The 19745-nt window shown below is 43.0% G+C and overlaps 1 protein-coding gene across 1 annotated transcript; it reads right to left on the reverse strand.

Moving 5' to 3' along the window:
• Positions 1-1073: 1073 nt before the first annotated feature.
• LOC126155046 (uncharacterized) lies at positions 1074-18575 on the reverse strand. Its single transcript, XM_049916204.1, has 3 exons — positions 18534-18575; positions 1294-1444; positions 1074-1249 (listed from the first exon to the last, which is right to left on the reverse strand). Exons 1-3 carry the CDS (start codon positions 18573-18575, stop codon positions 1074-1076), a joined length of 369 nt encoding a protein of 122 aa, XP_049772161.1.
• Positions 18576-19745: the final 1170 nt, after the last annotated feature.

Consider the following 19745-nt stretch of genomic DNA (forward strand, 5'->3'; position numbering starts at 1 on the left):
GCGAGGTGTACCACCTGGTCATCAAGCTGTCACTAACCCTGTCGTGCTGGTCGCTGATTGACGACCCTAGTCGCACGCTGTTGCTGATGCAGGGGTCAAAGGCCATCATGAAGCATCGCCAAAACTGGCGGCGATCCTCAGACAAGTGGAACGAGAGTGCAGACTGCGGTTCATAGCTTCTAGTCTCCTTTCACTCTACAGGAGGCGGCTTCTAGGTGTCGTCTGTCACTTACCGAGTCATTCTAAGACAGCCCGGATTTCGTTAACAGTCAGCCAGGTATCCATGGTTTTCCTCTGCTGGGGGAGAACGGATTGGGAGGGAGGGGCACAATTTGTTATTGTCTTCCCTATACTCTAAATATACGAGAGGCCTTCAGTAACTAATACAGCATACTCTCTTCCCCGGTCACTTTCGGTTGAAAAAATGCAAAATTTGTTGCGTGACACTGTGAAATATTCCCGCTTCATTACTTGTAGTTTCATGAAGTCCTGCCAGGTGGCGGTGCTGTACGTAGCTTTCAAAATTGCGTCTGTAACTGAGGTGTGTTCCACTCAGAGGTGTCATTGAGACAGTCATTTTTGACAGAAAACCAGAGCATCACAGATATTCATAGGTGTTTGCAGAGTTTCTAAGGATATCAGGTGGTGAACAAAAGCACTGAAGTCGTTGGGCGGGGCGTAACAAGGTCGTGCAAACCTGTCTGATCTCCCATGTGCTGGCTGGCTGCACAAGGTTGTGACTCCTGCAACGTTAGAGAGTGTGAACGCTCTCATTCGAGACGATCGACGGATCACAATCAAAGAACTCGCTGCACATTTGTACATCTTTGTTGGTACTGCCGACAAACTCGTCCACTAGTTGAGGTACTCAAAGGGCTGTGGCCACGTAACGTAGCACCAAAGTTGAGAGATTTATTTTTCTCTGCTGTTTAAACTTGCAGCTCCTTTTCCTTAAGGATGATCCTGAATCAATTTTCTCAGTATTCCAAACGCAGTTTGAGAAATTCTTCTTGCCCAGCTCCAAAAGGTATTAAGTATTATTTGTTGCTGAGTAAGATTTCCCTTATATGGCTTCATTCACTGCTTTGATAACGGGAAGCACCATCAGCTACAATAATGTATGGCACTGCAGTCTGAGTTCTGGATATTGCTGGTGGAGGTATGTTCATTAAATATTCAGCACCAGTAAGAAATTCACAGAACACACTCTTCTGGAACACTCCACCATCACAGACCCTTCCATTATAGCCTGTACCCACAAATGTAAATCTGCCAGTAACATAATGCTTTTACCTCCTTCATAATAATGGTAGCATGATGTCATACGTCTCTGTGGTCGGAATTCCACAAGCTTCCCATCTAAAGATCCAAGACAGCTTGAGAAGTTCCATATATCCTGCAACTGTTTTGATATATGTTTACCTTCACTTTCAGTTAATGGCGTCTGAAAAATAGAAAATCTAATATAAATATGTCACTCGGACTTTCATATACACTTCGACTGCAAAATAAGCATGTTCTTGAACTCTGGAATCACTGTGTATTAGACACATTTACCCATAACAAGTGAAAGGATGAATTATGAAATGCACAGCTTTTTTTAAATAAAAACATATCAGGTATATCAGGTAGGGGAGAAACAGTTTGGGCCTATCAGTTGTAAAGTTCAGTTTTTAATATAAACTTCTACAATGAAGGACTATATTTTGAATAATTGCGAAACTATAAAAATATGTGATTATGCCCATGCACAGATGTAGCTCAGGAGTGGGTCAGACATATACCCTTTCCCAGAAAAATTTCTTGAAAATTGTTAAGGACGTCACTTTAAAGGATACATTACTAATTCTAATGAATTTACCAGAATAAATTGAATGCTTCGGGCTCGGAAGTTGACTAAACATAGCAAATAATGGTTAGCATTGTATCAAAAAGTTCTGGCAGAGGCACCCAGAATGACACTTCCACTCGAAAATATGTTTGTAACTGAGAGTAGCACGCCTGAACAGGATAACTGTCTGCAGCTGTAGTATAAGTTTTAGTAAACGCAGTCTCTCTCTTTTTTTTAATACTTTGTAAACATTAATATAGCTGTTTTCACTTATCACTTATTTGGCAATGATGTGGGAGCTTGTAGCTGAACTGCACAAAAAATACCTGTAAGTGTTAACAGAAAGGAAAATTACGGGGTAGCCTGAAAATAGAAAAAAAATAAATGCAAATAAGTAGTGAAGAAGCGGGTGTTAGAGTCGCTAATATTCGGCAAATTCGGCGGTTTTCGAAACCCTATCAACGGCAGTGTGTTGCTGACACGTCGTTCTGCAACGACATCAAAGCAATAATTTACTAAAAAAAAGACTCGGCAATACGATGAAAATGTCACTTAAAACGGAAAAATATCGGTCACTATCACAGAGATCCAAAATTAGGTACGTATTAAGCCGTGACACTTGTAAAGAAATGAATTTGCACTTCATTTTGCTCTTCAGAGCTAGGAGCCTAGTTTTTTGCAGGTATCAAATCCGAATTTTCATCAAATATACGATACACCTATACCAAATCAGCGCCACCTGCCAAGGGTATCTGTGTCTACTAGCACTGTAGTAAGCATTCTGAATTTACAGGGTGCCTTACGGACAAACACACGCCGTCCGAAGATCACGTAAAAAGGGTGGCAATGTATGTTGATAACACAAAATCTGTTCTGAGCAACTGAAGTCTCGCTCTGGAGATATTTCAGCTCTATGGTGGCGTTATGGAAGTACAATAAATGTGCGATTTACAATACGCAACTTTCCGTGCACACTGGCGCATTCGACTGTCGCATGAAGAGTCACCTAAGCAACGTTAATATGCTCAGTATAGCACTGTTTTAAATTCAGAAGACTTGGTCTACTGAAAATGCCACTTACATGTTCACTCGCCAAATTTTACAATCGTTAAATAATAAATAACGCTGGTTGGTATTTTCTGCGATCTATCCAAGGCATTTGACTGTGTGAATTATAGTATTCTCCAACATAACTTGAAGATTTATGCGACTGACGTCATATCTAGCCAAAAACATGCAGAAATATGTACTTAGCAATTCAACCAATGTTGTCCAGGGACTTTAATCTGACTGTGGGGAATCTTGTATGGGGTTCCCTAAAGCGCAATCTTATTGTTCCTCATGTATGTAAACGATATTCCGTCTGACATAACGTTACAATAAGAAGAATTAGTTCTTTTTGCAGATGATACTGCTAACATAATCAATCCAAGCATACTTACAGAAAAAGAAGAAAAGCCAAAAATTGTTCTTAAATGTGTTATTGACTGGTTTTGTACGAATAGTCAGAGCCTCAGTTTTAAAAGGGCACAACATATTCAACTCTGCACATCTAGGGGTTTACATCAATGACAGATGTAGCACAAGGTGAGGAAGTAATAAACAGTCTGGAAACTTTAAATTTCTGAAATGTGAATATTGATGAGAGATTACACCGGAAAAACTTGTTTTAAAGACGCCTAAAACACTTTAATTCTGCCATATTTGTACTTGGAATCATTTCAAAACTTGGAAAGAGACAAATCGTTAAGGCGACATATTTTGCATACTTTTCTTCAGTAATGTCATATGGAATAATGTTCTGAGGCTGCTCAGTCTTAAGAAACAAAGTCTTCATCGTCAGGCAGTAGCAGCCGACCGAGACAGACGCAGCAACAGATAAGTAAACCGCTTTTGTGACATTTACGAGTTCCTAACCAGGAGCGAATTTTATTATATCTGTGTGCTTTAATAGTTTAGTTTCTTGAGTTTCTGCATGTAAATTTAAAATGTAATAGCCACAGTTCTCGCGTTTTCGTTTGCGTCAGAAAGTAAACCGATTTTGTGACATATTACGAATTCCTTATCAGGGGCAAATTATTTAGTTTCACCTGAGTGCTTCGGTAGATAGGTTTTTGAATATCTGCGTATTACTAGACACAGTTCGTGCGTTTTCGTCAGGGTCTACAGTAGAGTTTATAACACTGAAACTGGATTTACGTAGCTTATATAATCAAATACCAAGTTTGGCTTATTACGTACTATGCCCCAACAGAACAAATAGTCCCGTCACTGAAATGCCACGTATAACACTCCTGTCCGCTTCTGCTATACCATAACCTCAAAGCTGGAGGCATTTTGTAAAATGGAACTATTTTGTTAGAGTAATTATGGTATAAAGCAACAGAGCAGTGTTACCCTCTGACAGGAATTTTGTTATGTTGACCTTGTTGTACCTAACGGAGGTGGCTTATCGGAAATAAAAGTCAGAATTACGTAAATATTCAAAGAGTAATAAACAATATTTTTGTTTATCTACACTGTTTAAAGAATAAAGAAAATGGTCGCCAGCCTAATTAGGCAAGAGAATGATTAACATTCTTGTTTAAGAAAATAGGTATGAGTAACTTCAACGGACAAACACAGCCTATATTTTGCCACACACGAGTGCAATGAACTCTGACACCTGCATATGTTCACTGTTAAGATTGGAAGCTGACAGAGCAGAACAGACTATTTGCATAAATATAACACATAACATTACACACTATTACTTTTCACACATTTTTCTAGCTGACATAAAATCGTAAATGTAGTTCACTGCAAAATTATGAACTGATCACAGGTTAAGTCTCTCTTAGCTAAATACTATTTTATTTAGAATGAAAGTTAATTGGAATTCACTAACAGGTTACTTCTCACTGTCTCTTGAATAAAAAATTTATTGTTTTCATTAATGGTGGTCTTTCTATTTAATTGTTATTTATTATGAGCATAAAGGATAACCTGTAGATCCTATTACACTATTAATATGCACTTTCATTACACAAAAGAAACAAGTACTTAGCAAGCATGAGTATATAACTTTCCACTATTGCAGTTTTCTACTTTCACTACAATAAGACACAATGTTGATAAATTTGCAAGAAACTGACTCACCTTTTAAAATTTACTACAGGCAGCACTATGATCATTAACTAAGCAAAACTTTATAAACCTCAGTTTTAAGAACTTTTAATCTCTAAAAGAAACAGCAAATTGTCTTTATTACCACAGTCTTCTGCTTTCAAGTAAATGATTAAATAGGTGCCTTTGAACTCAACAAAACTTTTAAACTGGACCGTTTCCATCACTGGGAGGCTTTCACAAAACTAATTTCACTAAATCCGCAGTCAATCTGAATACTCCCTTCTTACCAAAGATCAAACAACATTATTTAATTAACTATTTGGCTTTGAGGCTTTCATTTTTTCCACAAACTAGGACACTTGGTAATCATAGTTCAAATGGAGAGGAACCTGAGAGGTGTTGAGATAGGGAAAAAATCAAGGTAGGTACGTAAATTCAGTTATAAGTTACCTTATGTTTGTGCACACTAAAACATCCAATGAGCTGATCCTTCATTGTACATTACTATAGTGCTCCATTACAGTGATTGCGCAATGTGGTGGCGATTGCTTGTTGGTAGGTGGAATTGCAGGTAGAATTGCTGGCCTCTGTCATTTCTTGGTGGCGATGATAGATACGAATTTCAGAATAGTTCCAGCTCTTTATCCATCCACCCGAGGCATTGGAAAGCGGCAGGAAAAGCCTGTCTCGGAACCAGCACAATATACAACTTTTACATGGGCAGTGCACAGTTTGGTCGCTACGGTCGCAAATTCGAATCCTGCCTCGGGTATGGCTGTGTGTGATGTCCTTAGATTAGTTAGGTTTAAGTAGTTCTAAGTTCTAGGGAACTGATGACGTCAGAAGTTAAGTCCCATAGTGCTCAGAGCCATTTGAACTATTTGAACATTTTGGTAGCTCGTCCCTGACTGACTCTTGGTTCCACCTTTTCTACCTAGCCAACCACAATTTGCGCTCACTACACAGTTCCGTTCACGAGGGGAACGACAACACCTTTTACATATGACATAATTAAGATCTCTAAGTGAATGTCAGCAGTTTATATAACAGCAAACAAATATTTTAAACAAAACAGAATCTTTGCACATATTGACATTTCTATAAAAATATTATTTAAACAAATTCCAAATATATACAGTAAGTTTTGTCTCCCTCCAATTGGGACAAAAAATTTAAATGACAGATACACTACATTGCATAGAATCAAATCATGACATCAAAGTTTTAACAAAGAAAGGAGTATACAATTTTGTGTTATCGATTCAATTAAACAACATTTGCAGAAGCTCCACGATGTAACATTAAATAAAACAAAAGCAAAATAAATCAGTAGAGAATTAGAGCTATGGTGTTACAAGTTACGCAGTACATGCCGATAGTCCGTTTATCTAAATAGTTTTGTTTTCCACGGTCTTTAGTACGGATAGGGACTGCGATTGTTGTGTGCAGATGTGAGCCAAGTTGATGACACTTTGCTCTCAGCTTCAGGCTGTGATGAATTCGGTTACGCAGGTTGAGGCTGCAGTGGATGGGCACCACTTGTGGGCCGGCCATGGGCATCGAATGGACGTCCAGCGCGTCAGAGTCCTCCGATCGGTCCTCACCGGTGGCCAACCCTGCTACTGCTCGCACTGAGGCTGACCCCACACCTGTGGTCGAATGGGAGGTCGCCCCAGGGCGAAGCAGGCGGCGAAAGACTTCCCAGGCGGCCACATGTAAGGCCTGGCCGGTTTGTCTGACAAACATGTTCCAGGTGCTGCCTGAGGCTGACACTGTCACTGAGCCAGATGCTGTCGCCTGTCCTGTTTCAGAGGAAACCACTCAGCCTGCAAGATCTGGGCAATCGCAGAGGGTGGGATTATTATTAGTTGGGAGCTCCAACGTTAGGCGCATTATGTGGCCCCTTAGGGACTTGCTGACAAGAAGGGTAAGAAAACCAATATGCACTCCATGTGCATATCGGGTGGAACCATTCCAGATGTGGAAAGGGTCCTCCCGGATGACATGAAGAGCACAGGGTGCAGCCAACTGCAGGTGGTTGCTCACGTCGGTACCAGTGATGTGTGTCACTTTGGATCTGAAGAGATTCTCTCTGGTTTCGAACGGCTAACAGAAGTGGTAAAGGCTGCCAGTCTTGCTTGCAAGATGAAAGCAGAGCTGACCATTTGTAGCATAGTCGGCAGGACTGATTGCGGACCTCTGGTACAGAGCCAAGTGGAGGGTTTGAATCAGAGGCTCAGATGGTTCTGCGACCGTGTAGGCTACAGATTCCTCGACTTGCGCCAAGGGGGAGAGGGGGGGGGTTGGGTTTCAGGTTCCGCTGAATAGGTCAGGTGTGTACTACAAGCAGGAGGTGGCTATACTGGTAGCACGGGCTGTGTGGCGTGGACTGGGTGGTTTTTTAGGTTAGAGGGTCTCGGGAAAACACAAGAAGGGCTTCAGTCACAAAAGGAGCAGGCTGAACACAGGAAGAACGTAGATACATGAACCATTGGAATAACAGTTGTAATGTTGTTGTAGCTGTGTTGGGAAAGTACCAGAGCTCCACGCGCTAATAGATAGCATTGATGCTGAAATCGCTATAGGCACTGAAAGCCGAAAGTTTTGCTGAGAACCTAACGGTGTTCCGAAAGGATAGGCTAAACACGGTTGGCGGTGGCGTGTTTGTTGCTGTCAGTAGTAGTTTAACTTGTCGCGAAATTGAAGTAAATACTTCCTGTGAGTTAGTATGGGCAGATGTCATTGTTGGCATTCGAATAAAATAATAATTGGATCCTTTTACCGACCTCACAATTCAGATGATACAGTTGCTGAAAGTTCTGAATGGTAGGCTCTATATGGTTCCCAAGTTGTGCAGCGACCGTAGACCAAAAAATTACCAAATAAGCAGCAACCAGTTGCGACTGGTTGCTGCTTATTTGGTAATTTTAGTTGTTGAAAGCTTTAAAGAAAACTTGAGTTTGATTTCAAACACGTACCCGACTCATACAATAATAGTTGGTGGTGACTTTAATTTACCCTTGATATGTTGACGGAAAAACATATTTAATTCCGGAGGTACGCATAAAATATCATCCGAAATTGTGCTAAACGCAATCTCTGAAAATTATTTCAAGCAGTTAGATAAAAGTTCACTTGACACCTTCTTGAGAGCCAATCTCCATTCATTCCAAATTAATAATACACTCCTGGAAATTGAAATAAGACCACCGTGAATTCATTGTCCCAGGAAGGGGAAACTTTATTGACACATTCCTGGGGTCAGATACATCACATGATCACACTGACAGAACCACAGGCACATAGACACAGGCAACAGAGCATGCACAATGTCGGCACTAGTACAGTGTATATCCACCTTTCGCAGCAATGCAGGCTGCTATTCGCCCATGGTGACGATCGTAGAGATGCTGGATGTAGTCCTGTGGAACGGCTTGCCATGCCATTTCCACCTGGCGCCTCAGTTGGACCAGCGTTCGTGCTGGACGTGCAGACCGCGTGAGACGACGCTTCATCCAGTCCCAAACATGCTCAATGGGGGACAGATCCGGAGATCTTGCTGGCCAGGGTAGTTGACTTACACCTTCTAGAGCACGTTGGGTGGCACGGGATACATGCGGACGTGCATTGTCCTGTTGGAACAGCAAGTTCCCTTGCCGGTCTAGGAATGGTAGAACGATGGGTTCGATGACGGTTTGGATGTACCGTGCACTATTCAGTGTCCCCTCGACGATCACCAGTGGTGTACGGCCAGTGTAGGAGGTCGCTCCCCACACCATGATGCCGGGTGTTGGCCCTGTGTGCCTCGGTCGTATACAGTCCTGATTGTGGCGCTCACCTGCACGGCGCCAAACACGCATACGACCATCATTGGCACCAAGGCAGAAGCGACTCTCATCGCTGAAGACGGCACGTCTCCATTCGTCCCTCCATTCACGCCTGTCGCGACACCACTGGAGGCGGGCTGCACGATGTTGGGGCATGAGCGGAAGACGGGCTAACGGTGTGCGGGACCGTAGCCCAGCTTCATGGAGACGGTTGCGAATGGTCCTCGCCGATACCCCAGGAGCAACAGTGTCCCTAATTTGCTGGGAAGTGGCGGTGCGGTCCCCTACGGCACTGCGTAGGATCCTACGGTCTTGGCGTGGATCCGTGCGTCGCTGCGGTCCGGTCCCAGGTCGACGGGCACGTGCACCTTCCGCCGACCACTGGCGACAACATCGATGTACTGTGGAGACCTCACGCCCCACGTGTTGAGCAATTCGGCGGTACGTCCACCCGGCCTCCCGCATGCCCACTATACGCCCTCGCTCAAAGTACGTCAACTGCACATACGGTTCACGTCCACGCTGTCGCGGCATGCTGCCAATGTTAAAGACTGCGATGGAGCTCCGTATGCCAGGGCAAACTGGCTGACACTGACGGCGGCGATGCACAAATGATGCGCAGCTAGCGCCATTCGACGGCCAACACCGCGGTTCCTGGTGTGTCCGCTGTGCAGTGCGTGTGATCATTGCTTGTACAGCCCTCTCGCAGTGTCCGGAGCAAGTATGGTGGGTCTGACACACCGGTGTCAATGTGTTCTTTTTTCCATTTCCAGGAGTGTATAAGTATAGACCAGATGTGGTTTAAATTCAAAGAAATAGTATCAGCAGCAATTGAGAGACTTATACCAAATAAATTAACAAACGACGGAGCTGATCCTCCTTGGTACACAATACTGGTCAGAACACTGTCCCAGGAACAATGAAACAAACATGCCAAATTTAAACAGACGCAAAATCCCCAATATTGGCTATCTTTTACAGAAGCTCGAAATTTAGTGCGGACTTCAGTGCGAGATGCCTATAAAAGTTTCCACAACGAAACGTTGTCTGGAAACCTGGCAGAAAATCCAAAGAAATTCTGGTCGTATGTGAAGTATTTAGCGGCAAGAAACAATCAATGCCTTCTCTGCGCGATAGCAATGGAGTTACTATCGAAGACAGTGCTGCCAAAGCAGAGTTACTAAACACAGTCTTCCGAAATGCCTTGACAAAAGAAGACGAAGTAAATATTCCAGAAGTCGAATCAAGAACAGCTGCCAACATGAGTAACGTAGAAGTAAATATCCTCGGAGTAGTGATGCAACTTAAATCACTTAATAAAAACAAGTCTTCTGATCCAGACTGTATACCAATTAGGTTCCTTTCGGAGGATGCTGATGCATTAGCTCCATACTTAACAATCACATACAACCGTTCGCTTGACGAAAGATCCGTACCCTAAGACTGAAAAGTTGCACAGGTCACACCAATAATTCAATATTCAGTTTAGTTCAACAAGTTGCTTAGATTAAAGCGAATGACTGAGAAATGCAATTACAGTCGAAGAACTGAACCGGTTAAAAATTAAATCTAACCAGAAGGTCCCTCTTTTGTTTAAAGGCAACCAGTGCCTTAGTACAATTCTTCCGGCTGTATTTACTACTAAGAGCTGATTAATAGAACATTAATGATCGGGTACCAACCATAAAGCAAAGGGAATATAATAGCGGGCAAATTTTCAAACTAAAACTAGTGTCTTAATACAATACTACTGCCTATATTTATGCCCAAAGAGCCGACCGAGTAAAACTCCTCGGGTTAGGTACAAACCAGAAAATAATAAGGAGTGCAGGTAGACAATGAAACAAATCATAACGAGGATTACAGAATGCTACTCCCCTTTATGAGCAAGCAGTTTCATGGATCCACGGTGCGTCGCAGTAGTTACTGAGTGGTGCCTTTGAATGCCAGGTAGAAGAGGGCGTCACATCGACGCGTCGTGGCATGAAAGCAATGAGGCCTTGCTAGGTCGCTGGAGGTAGCTGGCACACAAGTCGCCTAATTCCCGTAATTTCTGGGGAGGAGAGCTATGAGCTCTGATCCCACATTCAATTGCATCCCAGATGTGTTCGATCTGACTCAGATCTGGCAAGTTGGGGTTCGAGCACATCAATTGGAACTCGTCACTGTGTTCCTGGAAGCATTCCACCACACTCGTGGCCTTGTGACATATCGCATTATCTTGTCGAAAAATGCCACTGTCATCGGGAATCATGTCCATCATGAAGGGGTGTATGTGATCTGCAACCAATACAATACTCCTTGACCGTCGTGGTGCCTTGCATGAGCTCCACAGGACCCGCGGATCCCTTCGTGAATGTTCCCCAGAGCATAATGGAGCCGCTGTCAGTTTTTCTCCATCCCGCGCCGGCCGTTGTGGCCGAGCGATTCTAGGCCCTTCAGCCTGCAACCGCATGACTGCTACGGTCGCAAGTTCGAATCTTGGCTCTGGCATGGATGTGTGTGATGTCCTTAGGTTAATTAGGTTTAAGTATCTCTATGTTCTAGGGGACTGATGACCTCAGATGTTACGTCCCATAGTGCTCAGAGGCATTTGAACCATCTCCATCCCGCAGTACATGCATCAAGGAGCTGTTCCCCTGGAAGATGACAATTTCACGCCCCCTCATCGGCACGATGAAGAATGTATCGGGATTCATCAGACCATGCAACTCTTTGCCACTGCGCTAACATCCATTGTCGATGGTCACGTGCCCATTTCACTCGTAGTTGCGATGTTGTTGTGTTAACATTGGCACATGCGTGCATCGTCGGTAGCGGAAGCTCATCATTAGGAGTGTTCAGTGCTTTGTGTGTCCAGACACATTTGTACTCTGCCTAGCATTAAAGAATGTTGTTCCGCTACAGTTCGGCCCCTGTCCTATTTTACCAGTCCGTCCAGACTACGACGTCCATCATCCGTAACGACGGGTTGCCGCCCAAGCGCACGACGTCTGGAGATGGTTTCATCTTGCTTTCGCCAGGTATTGAAGACATTCATCACAGCACTCCTCGAGCACCTGACGAATCGTGCTGTTTCCGAAATGCTCTTGCCGAACCTCCGGGCCATCACAATCAGCCGTCTGTCAAACTCAGATAGATTTGTGCGCCTTCCCCATTCTACACACGGACAGCGCACTCACCGCTACCACATGCACTGTGCGTGTCATTTCTCGCCAGGTGACGCTGCTATCGCCTGGAGGGGTTTATGTCGCTGGCAGGTCGGTGATCATAATGTTCTGGCTGATCGGGGTAATGCCATTCTACAATGCAGTTGGCAATTAAAGCAAAAGCCACAGGCTGACAAACAAATACATTAGAAGAAAAATTAAGCGCAAATGCTACAACCGCATAATCCAAGTGCCAATCGAGAGCAAAAACAACGTTTCACAGTGCAAAGAATTGGAAAACAAATGTCACCGAACATAATCATTCTGTTGTCACACATATGTATTCATATGAGCGACAGGTGAACTCGAAATCTGTAGACTACGTCTACGGAATGTATCTAATATGAGCGCGCAGAACCTGCTCCATTAAGGATCTGTCAAAACATCAGTATGTTTGTACTCTGTAGGTCGGAAGAGCTGTGGAAAAGGAGCTAATACACACGCAAATACCGTTTAAATACCACGATCAAAACCTAATAACATAAAAATGAACAAACTGTGGCAACTCAAGGCTCACATTAAGTACCAGGTGATCAAAAAGTCAGTATAAATTTGAAAACTGATTAAATCACGGAATAATGTAGATAGAGGTGTACAAATTGACACACATGCTTGGATTGACATGGGGTTTTATTAGAACCAAAAAATACAAAAGTTCAATAAATGTCCGACAGATGGCGCTTCATCTGATCAGAATAGCAATAATTAGGATAACAAAGTAAGACAAAGCAAAGATGACGTTCTTTACAGGAAATACTCAATATGTCCACCATCATTCCTCAACAATAGCAGTAGTCGAGGATTAATGTTGTGAACAGCACTGTAAAGCAGGTCCGGAGTTATGGTGAGGCATTGGCGTCGGATGTTGTCTTTCAGCATCCCTAGAGATGTCGGTCGATCACGATACACTTGCGACTTCAGGTAACCCCAAAGCCTAAAATCGCACGGACTGAGGTCTGGGGACCTGGGAGGCCAAACATGACGAAAGTGGCGGCTGAGCACACGATCATCACCAAACGACGCGCGCAAGAGCTCTTTCACGCGTCTAGCAATATGGGGTGGAGCGCCATCCTGCATAAACATCGTACGTTCCAGCAGGTGTTCATCAGCCAGGCTGGGGATGATGCGATTCTGTAACGTATCGGCGCACCTCTCACCCGTCACGGTAGCAGTTACAAAACCAGAATCATCCATTTCCTCGAAGAAAAAAGGCCCGGTAATCGGTAGATGTGGTAAATCCAACCTATACCGTGACTTTCTTGTCGTGCAATGGAGGACAGTTCTAGGATTGTCGGTAGCCCAAATTCTGCAGTTGTGGGCGTTGACAGACCCTCGGAGCGTGAAATAATCTTCGTTGGTCCACAATACTTTACTCAACCAATCGTCATCTTCCGCCATCTTTCGAAACGCCCACACCGCAAATGCCCTCCGCTTCACAAAATCGCCAGGTAACAGTTCAAGATGCCGATGGATTTTGTACGGGTAGCATCGAAGGGTACGTCTAAGTGCCAACGAAACATTAGTGTATGGAATGCCGGTGTGACGTGCGACTGCACGAGCACTGACTTCCCCGTGCATAGACGAACCCGCTGCAGTCTCCATTTCTTCTTGAACTATCTCAGCAGCATTACGCCTTGTGCTCGGTCGACCGCTACGGGGTCTATCGTCTAAACAACTTCGAAATCATTCTCACACAGCTGCATTTGTCAACGGACCTTTACCCGTTCGAATCCCCTTCCTATGGCGATAGGATCGTAACGCTGAACTAGCACATTCCCCATTCTGATAATACAGCTACACTAAAAGCGCCTTTTCAGGTAACGTCAACATGCTGCGACTGCTACCGCATCCGATTCTCTCTCTCATTACAGCTCCTTTTATACACGATTGTCAAGCACAGTCACTGACGTTTTGCTGTCCAGCTCCATCTGTCGGACAATTTGTGAACTTCGTTTTTTCGGTTCTAACAAAACCCCATGTCATTCCAAGCATGTGTGTCAATTTTTACCTCTCTATCTACATTATTCCGTGGTTTATTAAGTTTTCAAATTTGTACTGACTTTTTGATCACCCGGTATGTAGGCAACAAATGATAAAAAGAGTAAATAAAAATGTATTGATCTGCATTTTGCAAGCATGTTTAAAATATAAAACACCATACAACACAAGAGCTAAAAGCAAATAAGATAGCTGTAGTCGACGTAAGCCACTGTTAAACTTATTCTATAAATGTCTCAGCGTCGCTAACTGGGAGAGAATTGAAGCTGGTTTACTTATACACGGTCCAGTCACATTAATATGAACACTGCAGATGTTCGACGCCAACGCGTAATAACCAGACCGCAGGTGGCAGCCCTGCCAGTGGAGTGTATATGAAACCTGTTGGGGAACACGGAATTCAATGCTGTCGTTGTCATAATGTAGAAATGGAACGAATTATCTGACGTCCAGCTGGCCATGACCCGTGGATTTCAGGCCAGGGGTGGAAGCATTTCGGAAGTAGCTAAGTTCGCAAACAGTTTACTTGCCGCCTTAGATAATGTATACCGTGCATGGCAAAATAGCACCATCCAAAACCGGCACCGACGCAGGTGTAGCGTGCCACAGGACATGAAGATAGGGGTGAACGATGGCAGTGGAGATGTGTACGACTGAATAGATGAGCAACTGTAGAGCAGCTGACCCCCAGATAAACCAAGGGACTACCAACAATGTCGCCTCAACTACTGTTCGGCGAAAGTTTAAGCTCATAGGCCTCCGCAGCGGGTTCCTGGTCCTGCACAGATGCTGACTGCTGTTCATGAGCGACGAACGTTGGAATATGCACACCAGGACCGCAACTCGTAATCCGCTGAGTGGCGACAGGTGGACTTTTTTCAGATGTATCACGTTTTATCTTCCATCGTACTGACGATCACTGGCGTGCGAGGCTTGAAAAGTGTGAAATCAAATACCCTGCAACAATCATTGAAAGGGTCCAGGCCGGAGGACATTCCCTGGATGATCTTGTCTTTTTGGAAGGCACAGTGGATCAACACAAGTATTCATTTGTCCTTGGGGACCATGTCCACCCCTTGATACAGTTTGTTTTTCCTCTGTAGGACAAAGCAACGTGTCACATAGCTCATAACGCCCATGCGAACAGCAGCAGGATGGGTGTACTATACTCCACTGTCTACTAAACTACACGGATTTAAACCCAATCGAGAATCTGTGGGACCACCTCATTCGGAATGTTCGCGCTACCGATCTTGAGCTGTAAAACCTAGTGCAGCTAACCACGACACTGAAGTCGGCATGGCTCCAGATCCCTGTTGGTACCTTCCAGATCCTCATTGACCCTCTTCCTACATGTCTAGCAGTTGTGTGCACTACTAAAGGAGATTGTTCATGATTTTGACAGGTAGTCGCATTAATGTGATTGGACAGTGTATTTTACTCTGTGCGACATTAGATATATTCCAATTCAAAAAATATAGGGACTAGCTAGACAGAGAGAAAGGAATCATCAAACCATGAAAACCTAAGAGAACAAGCCGACCATTAGGGAATCTAGTACAATCTAAATTTGGAAATTTGTGGTAAGGTTCTACGGGACCGAAGTGCTGAGATCATCCGTCTGTAGGCTTACACACTAATTAATGTAACTGAAACTAACTTACGCTAAGAACAACATACACACCCATGCCCGAGGTAGGACACGAACCTGGGACAGGGGGAGCCACTTGAACCGTGACAAGGCGTCTGAGACCACGCTGTTACCCCGCCAGGCAATACAATCTAAGATTCACTTTACATTCGGTACGGCTTCCTAGCTAAAGCATGGGGTTTTTACAGAAAATTATAAAAGAAGCAGAAATATGCAATTAGCGAATAATTAATTTGCTCATTAAACACTATCGGGCTGACTTTTCTTACGTTTCTCCAAAGCATCCAGGAGATCGAGGTTTCGCTCCTTTGCTGAGCTGTGAAGAAAGAGTACAGTTGTCTCTATGCTATCAAATATATGCCCGCTCTCAGACCGTACACGTAGTCATCCAGTTTTTGGTAGCAAATGATCTCTAAATCTCGCATCAAATGGCCTGTCAGTCACTTTGGCCGCAGTCAATTCCCTATAATCCTTTTTTTCCTACTGTTATTGTGCCTAACCAGTGAACAACTAATTCTTTAAGGAATGGAAACCTCATGTATAAAAAAGTTTCATATGTCTGATTATTTCACAAATGACTTAATGTGTTAAATACATGACGATAAGCGTGAAAAGTGACAAGAAGGTGAAGAAACCTTTGGAATTACGCTGGAAGTTTGTTGGGCATCGCAAAGTGCTCTCATTCTCAAAATCTGGATGACTAGCCTGCGTATTTTCGTGCCATGGGTTACACTGCCTCAAAACAAACACTCAGATTGTGACTATAATGTTTGTCTTATTATGTAAGACTTACAGATAAGATTATACCTGTTAAAGAGTGGATTACAACAACATGTTAAATATTTAAATTCGCTCAGTAACTATGCAAAATGTGGAAAATCAAATTATTGTTGCCTGTAGCAGCAGTTAGATACGCAACCTACAACTGGTATTTCCTTCCGGAATAACTGTATCTACTTTTAGTCATTTACATCCAAGTCATATCTGACGTTACACCTTGTCAGGGTACTTCTCGATTTTTTGTGATACTTTACCCTGAAATATCAGAGGGGCAGCTCTGATTTTAGCGATATTCTTTCCGCCATTTGCTGACTATAACGAAATTCGCCCCTGTCTTTATTATTAATTTTATTGTAAGGACCCACCAAACCTCTTTCGGCGTAGCTATTAGCTATTGCTATATGTTTTAAGTTATCCAATTCGTCACGTCTTTCCTCGACTGCTAAAGGTAGAAAAATTACTCGATAAATCATTTAAATAAAAAAGCCATTTTTTGTATCGATAGATGGCAACAATGTGCATTAGTGGTGGCATCCGTACATTTATGCTTCTTGTTTCTGTGAATTTATGCCCGTTCTCCACATTTGTAGCAATACGAACCAAACAGTTAAAAAACTTCCTTGCTCCAGTTATGTAGTGAAATCTGTTTTTGAAGGCATGTCGGCCATCAATTGTGACATCTTATTTGAAGCAGTATTATTATCGTCTAACAGAACAACATCGTCTATATACTGTCTGTAAAGATGACTTTGACTTTAACTTGTTGACTTATAACCTATATTCCAACACATATACAAAAATACTTGCCACCAAATTCGCAACACCACTGCCCATATCTCCTGTCCGTGCAGTAAAAGTACCACATAAGGTATGGCGTTACAATTTATTACTTCTTTACTACTAACTATATTCGACACATTTTACATACAGTATGCAAAATTATATGTGTAATTTTCCTACAAATAGTTCAGGAGATGTGATGTCATAAACAATGAGATGCGTGAAAAACCGTAGCATTATGCATAACGTTGAATATTACCTCTTTGCTACTAACTCTGTTTGTAATATAATTCGCTGGCGGTATCCACATATGCTGCTAAATGTATTCTCACTCATTAGCTTGACATTCTCCTCTCGTAATGGTAATTCTAAACACTAATAATATTGAGAAGAAAATGAAGTTAGATATTCGTTAATAGTAATATTTTGACCTGATTTATGTAAGAAAAGTTATCATACGGGAAGTAAATTTGGATTACAAATGCTTCGATTGACACAATTCCTTGCCAACTGGCGTTCCACAATGCATTCAGATTCCTTTAGCGATACTATCTCCCACTTTTTATATGTTTTTGCAGCTATCGATGTTTACACTAACGAACTACTTATTGTAAAACAAAAGATCGGTTCTGAATGAACGTGAAAATAACGTTTGCTTGCTCAGTTCTCTGTACTGTACCGTAAACTGGAATTAACATCTATTATATTAACAGCTTGGCAAGTTTGATAATTTCATATTCTTCCTTTTCTCAATAGTAAATGGATGTATGCGCTATTATACTTCCACTCTTGTGGAAGAAAATGGAAGATAAATTTGATATTCATAAGCAATTGTTATCTAGGGCTAAATTAATTGCATGATAAAGATGAGATCTTTTGGACGGAGTGTTACTTCACCGTTATTAAACGTAGCTTACTGCATTTTATTCGGCCTATGCCATACAGCGATATCCATCAGATTACTGAAAATCGTTGGCAGTGTTTGTTTTAACGCCAGGGCAGTTGCTATGGAACGTCATATCGTTAACGAGGAAATTTTAAGGCTGAAAAACTTGCTGTTATCGGGGAGAGTGTTTCAATGAGGGATGATTTAAACATACTGGGCGTTTTGTGGTCTCCCTAAGAGGACAGGAAGGTGTTAGAAAATAATTCGTTACAAAATCTCTCGGGCCGAATAGAACTGTTTGCTTGTGCGCGAAAACAGTCGTTACGCCAATGGGTGACGTACCTTTCTACATAACCCCTGCAACGTGCTACAGGCTGTGGCAGCTTATGGGCATAGCTCCAAAAACCAGAAGGCAAGAGAAATCCCATTGGCGTATTAATAAACGCCTTGGAAGATACCTTACAACTTCATCAATATGGCTTGTCTTGAGTATCACAATAATCATTTTGGATTTTTGCATAGCCTGTTACAAATTATATCCCAAGATTCCAAAAATCACGATGTTCACAGATGCGCTATCGAAAGTAGTCATGCCTCTTAGACTGATTTCAGGCTTTTTCACATGTTCGCTCAATAAACTAAAATACTACAATGGTTTTCTTGATGCCTTGGATCATATTGATGAATTACTGGCTCCAAGCATTACAGATGAAGTGATAAAATTTGGCTATATGATTGTTATAACTGATACATTTATGGCGGCGATCCTAATTCTCTCCTCATTTCTGACCTTTGGAAAGACTTTCGGTGAACTTACGACTGTTGAACTGTTCATAAGCATTTATGTTCTGCTCTCGGATTTATCTCTCAAGCAGCAGTTTCTTCTGTCTGTGATGGAACTGTGGACTCGGTTCAGGACACTGAAGGCTGTCCTATTGGAGTCACTGTCGCCACTGGGAGACCCCAGACTGTCTCAGCTGCTGCTGGGCTGGCGCCAGAAACTTCCACATGTGGAACTCAGTGGCAGACTGCGAAGGCTACAGCAGGCCCACCTGCTGCTGCAACGTGCTGCTGAGCTGCTGCAGGCTCACGTGTCTCCCACACTCACCTTCCACGTTATGTACAGCATGCTGGGCTGCATCTACAGCAGCTACGAATTGCTCGTCATGCTGGTGGTGCCCCAGGCAGTAGATAGTGTAATAGCCATAACATCTGTAAGTTATTCCATCTGCTGGCTGTTTAGGCACGTCTTTGATCTGGCAACGATGGCGATTGCGTGTTCTGCTCTGGAAGAGGAGGCTGTAAAGATGGCCGACTTACTGAGGAGGGCTGCTGGAATCACAGAGGCCTCACCTGAGGTGAAGGACTTCCTGAGACAAGTGGAGCGAGGGCTTCATCCTTCTTTCTCTGCTTCCGGTTTGCTGCACATCGACCGGAAATTGTTGGTGACTACCGTCTCCGCAACAGCGACGTACCTGATCGTGCTGGGACAGCTTGGTCTTCAGTCAACACTTGGGTATGGCTGTCATTGATAAACATGTCCTTTAGATGCACTAATACTCAAATGCCTCCTTCTATTAACTACTCTAATTTCTTGTATACATGTACATGCCCATGGTTAACAGTTATAAATTAAGTATTTTCCATTTGACTGTTACTAGTGACGTTCTCTATT

This window comes from Schistocerca cancellata, chromosome 2, assembly GCF_023864275.1.
Source record: "Schistocerca cancellata isolate TAMUIC-IGC-003103 chromosome 2, iqSchCanc2.1, whole genome shotgun sequence".
Classification (NCBI taxonomy): Eukaryota; Metazoa; Arthropoda; class Insecta; order Orthoptera; family Acrididae; genus Schistocerca; species Schistocerca cancellata.